This window comes from Alosa pseudoharengus, unplaced genomic scaffold (assembly GCF_046254945.1).
Source record: "Alosa pseudoharengus isolate Yale_2024_CS ecotype anadromous, Long Island Sound unplaced genomic scaffold, YU_APseudo_1.1 YU_APseudo_1.1_scf_4, whole genome shotgun sequence".
Lineage (NCBI taxonomy): Eukaryota > Metazoa > Chordata > Actinopteri > Clupeiformes > Clupeidae > Alosa > Alosa pseudoharengus.
The window spans coordinates 17,579,826-17,584,559 of record NW_027468774.1 but is presented as its reverse complement, the minus strand read 5'-3'; the positions used below and the strand labels follow the sequence as shown (position 1 = coordinate 17,584,559).

At 46.5% G+C, this 4,734-nt stretch overlaps 1 protein-coding gene across 1 annotated transcript in view; it reads left to right on the top strand.

Annotated features, from left to right (window-relative positions):
• The window catches only part of LOC143102818 (neurexophilin-1), a 29,178-nt gene extending 28,195 nt beyond the window's left edge, over window positions 1–983 (top strand). The window contains exon 3 of the mRNA XM_076266631.1: window positions 201–983. Coding sequence (XP_076122746.1) covers window positions 201–983 — 783 coding nt within the window. The remainder of the gene's footprint in view (window positions 1–200) is intronic.
• Window positions 984–4,734: the final 3,751 nt, after the last annotated feature.

Below are 4,734 nucleotides of genomic sequence, written 5' to 3'. Positions count from 1 at the left end.
AAAACTAGATTTTGTTCAAATCTACACACCTATGCATACCGAAAAATGTAAGGTTAATTTATCAAATGTTATTTTGAAGTATTAAAAAAACATTGTTGTTTTAGAATTTCCGAACTAAATGGTTGGTAATTAGTACGTTTACGATAGGGTTTTACTGTCTATTCACATCTCTGTGTGTCTCTCTCTTTCTCTCTCTGTAGCTGGCCCTTGGGCAGGAAGACTCCCCCGCTGCCTCCAAGGGCTCGCCCGAGGACCCGTCCAAGACAGTGGGCGTGCTGAGTGGCGGCGACAGTGGCCAGAGCTCCTCACTTTCGCCGCTGAGCCGCTGGGTCCTGCACAGCAAGAGCCGGGCTGCCAACACCTCGGCTGTGGAGCTGCCCTACCGCTCGCCAGTGCCCTTCTCCAAGCAGGAGTTCTGGGAGATGCTAGGCAGTGACCTGCTCAAGGCTGCTGATGACCCCCTGGGTGGCGCACGGGTCAAGCGCCGGCCCATCGTCAAGACGGGCAAGTTCAAGAAGATGTTCGGCTGGGGCGACTTCTACTCCAACATCAAGACGCTGCGCCTCAACCTGCTCATCACTGGCAAGATCGTCGACCACGGCAACGGCACGTTCAGCGTCTACTTCCGCCACAACTCCACGGGCCAGGGCAACATCTCCGTGAGCCTGGTGCCGCCGGTCAAGGCAGTGGAGTTTGACCTGGAGCGCCAGAGTGTGGTCTACCCCAAGGACTCCAAGATCTTCAACTGCCGCATCGACTACGAGAAGGTGGACCGCAGCAAGCGCACGTCACTCTGCAACTACGACCCGTCCAAGACCTGCTTCCAGGAGCAGACGCAGAGCCACGTCTCCTGGATGTGCTCCAAGCCCTTCAAGGTCATCTGCATCTACATCTCCTTCTACAGCACCGACTATCGCCTGGTCCAGAAGGTCTGCCCGGACTACAACTACCACAACGAGATGCCCTACTTGCCCTCGGGCTAAAGGGAAGGGCTGGGGGGGGGCTCGGGGGGTTGGGGGATCCGTCTACCCCCAGAGACCTGGAGGAGAGGAGTGGAGAGGAGAGAGGACAAAAGAGGAGAGGAGCATGGACACCAAGCAGGAGTTGAGGAGAGGGAAAGGGAGGCGTGTGGGGTGGGGAGCCACTGAAAGAGACGCCTCAAAGGCTGAAGTGATCAATTCAGGGAAAGACACACTGGAGGGAAGAGACCATCAAACCAGAGTGAGAAAGGGGGGTGGATTACTGACACTACAGCCATCTCACGGCCTCACAAAAAAACACAGATCCCCCCCGTCTCCCTCTGAACTGACCACAATGGCTCTCAGAACACGTAGCATCCATCATAAACACCCAGTGGATGATCCACGCTTCATCCAACACTAAGTGTCCCCCCAACTCTTTAATGCCCTCTCCTTCTGACTTGCAAAATGTGACCTGCAAAAGTATCTATATATGCAACACATACCTGCATCCAGTATGTTTGACCATGGCATTCTGTATCACATTCCATTAAGAATTTGAAGATTGTCATCTGAACCATGGCAAAATAGTCCGCTTACAGTGCTGTCACTTACAATGACTGGGTTACAGGAACTATGCAGGCAAAGGATGACCCATATTGCAGGCATTTCAAAGAGGATGGCAACACCAATTCTAAGTTACCCTTCTAATGTGACAAATACTAACTTGATGACTATGTCCACTCAAAACTAAAATGTTGTATCCCACTGACCAGACAAGTTTAGACTTCCAAGCCCAATTTGCATTTTTCCTTTTGCAGTCTTACAGTCTTGTATACTCAGTGGGTCTAACGGTTCTATTTCAAATACACACACACACACACACACACACACACACAACCTCAAAGATGATTCTCATTTACACAGACACCTTCTGGCAGTATTCACAAACAGAGAAGGGTAGGTGTAGGGTAGGTGCAACACAATACGATGCGGGCCGACAGAAGCAGATTAAAGGAGGAGTGAAGTGACTGAGAGACAAAGGGAGAGAGAGAGAGAGAGAGAGAGATCTCAGAAAAAGAGATAGAAGAGTCGCACTCATGCACTCAACCGACCATTCAAAACTGCATACCTAGATGAAGTTCAACAATAGCAGACAGGAGAGATAGAGAAAGACAGAGAGAGAAAGAGAGAGTGTGTGTGTGTGTGTGTGTGTGTGTGATGGTGAACTGGGGGGAGAAATAATCAGATGGAACGGAGAGATAAGCACTCGCCCCTCCATGCATGAGTGGAAAGAGGGGAGGGGAGCGGAGGGTTCAGGACACTTTTTTAATTAAAAAGGAGAGAGGAGCAGCGAGAGAAAGAGATGTTGAGTATTCATTGAGCGGCTCCCCCTATTGTTCTGCCCTTATGAAAAAAAGATTACATTTTGTTGCTGACAGGATTCCCGATTTCATGGCTTGATAACTTTGACTGCGAGTGAAGAGATTGCCACGTCCTTCCAAGAGCAATGTTTTCACTGAAGTCAGCCAGTTATCTCTCACCAGGAGAGAGAGAAAAAAATATATTATTATGATAATTAAGTATAATTTAATCACACTTCAAACTTAATTAAGACCTCAACTAGACAGCGATGCACACAGTATTCCTGGATATGAAGCGGTTCCCTTTGGCCAGGAGGGATACACTGCTTGCCAAATGATCAGATCCTAATGACTGCCGCTACAGGCGTATCTCATTACTGGAATTTGTGGCTCAACATTAACCCTACAGACACAAACACAAGCAATATATGGGAGGAGGGAGGGGTGGAGGTGGTGCGTGATTGTCAGCGTGACATTTACTCAATGCTAGTCAGAACGGTCTATTTACTACATGATTCCACATCGGACAGGCAGCAGGGATATAGGCTAGCGCGAGGCTGCAAAACAGAACATCTCTTCAGAGGAGATAAACGGGGACATTTTATTTATGTTGGTGACTTTTGAGTAGAAGTTTGAGTGAGAAAAAATAAGGAAGAAGTGCATTGCTGATAGGGTATTGAACAAAAAACATCTCAAAACCGCTGTTAATAAAAATCTAAATATGTACACCTGTTTTGCTTTCAAGGGTGAGCATTTTGCATCTGAATATCCCCAAGCTCCCTGGGGCAGGGCATTCCAAAAAATCCTGAAATATACAATGCTCATAGAAGCTGGAGAAAGCTCAAAAGTGAGCTCATACATTGAGTCAGCAAACAGTTCTAAGAGAGCTATTTTTAATTCACATCCACCTTTGAAACCAGCCCCCCGAGAGCTATTAAGTGAGCAAAATGCCAGTGCCTGCTGGAGAATGCTCTGATAGTGTTGGAGTCCGCCTCAGAGTGGACTGAGCACCGAGTAGTTTGCCATTTTGGCTTCAAGCAACAAAGCCAGGGGGGTGGCTGGAAAAGGGATGCGGATGAGTTATACAGGTGCTAAAGGAGATCCTGTGAGATAGAGGTGGGGGGCAGTGTGTCTGCGAGCACCAGATAAATATGGATAAACAAGGGGAAGAAAGAGAGGACGCAGAGAGAGAGCGAGAGATCTCAGAAAAATAGACCAACGCTACACGCGGGAGCTTAAAGAATAAGAAGAGGAACATCAAAGCATCCTGCCCGCTAATCAACGCTACAGCAGGGAGAGGTAGGTGGGGAACAACTCTCTTTTATGGCCTCATAACAAAAAAATCCCCTGCGTTGAGTTAAACACCGGCCGCAAACACAGCCCCGTCGTGGGCCTTCAGGGGAACAGTAGATCTGCCACAGAATTATCCTCTCCAATACTGCTGTTTAAACAGTACAGTAAAAAAAAAAACGCCAGTTGCTTCTGACAGTGGTCATTACTCACACCTTGTTTTTAAACACACGGTTTAACTGGTATACTGTTATGTGCGGTGGTAGTTTCTGTTTTAATACTTTTTATACTGTTGTTTATTTTTTTAAGCCAATCACTCCTGGGGAACAGAGAAAAAAGACCAGTCATTTAAAGCTCCAGTCTACGAACAACCTAGGGTTCTTTTGGGGGAGGATTCACCACGTCAAAGTAAATCAATCTCTTAAGTCATTAACTAGGCTCAAAAAATCCTTACATTTCTATGCTAATATATAGAGGGTCTCTGCAGACAAACTGAAGTATTGTTACCTTTATAGGTAGAAAGGACTGTTTGTGCAGTCAGTGCATTACCTTACTATTATTCTGATCGCCGCCATCTTGTGAGTCATGCAAGTCGATTACCGAAAACTTCTCCCTTTGTGTCCACCCACACAAGTAGCTGTATCTGACATGTATAGACTTCTCCTAGCTAAATGGCAGTGACTGGAATTGTAAATGATCAAAACTACTCAGATTATTGTCATGTTGGCCCCAGACAAACATTTTCACTCGTTATTATCCCAAAATAGACCCTAGATTGTTCTAAGACTAGAGTTGTCCTTTAACAGGTGCATTGTAGTGACGTTACCCCACCAGTAGAGGGTACACCAGTCAATGAAGGCGTCTGATGAATTCATTCTTGCTGATGGGTGATTTTCTAAACCACAGTTTCAGTCATCACTTCAAGTTTTTACATTTAATAAGAAATGTAGGCAATGGAAAAGTCTATCTCTTATTTCTCTCTCTCCCTTTAGCAGAGTGACATTATCCCATGTCTGTAATTGAAAGGACGTATTTGTGTTGCCTCACACCCCCTCTCTTATTGACAAATACCTTTCCCTGGGTACAATGACTACACTGCTGAATGCTACACTTAGGCTCCC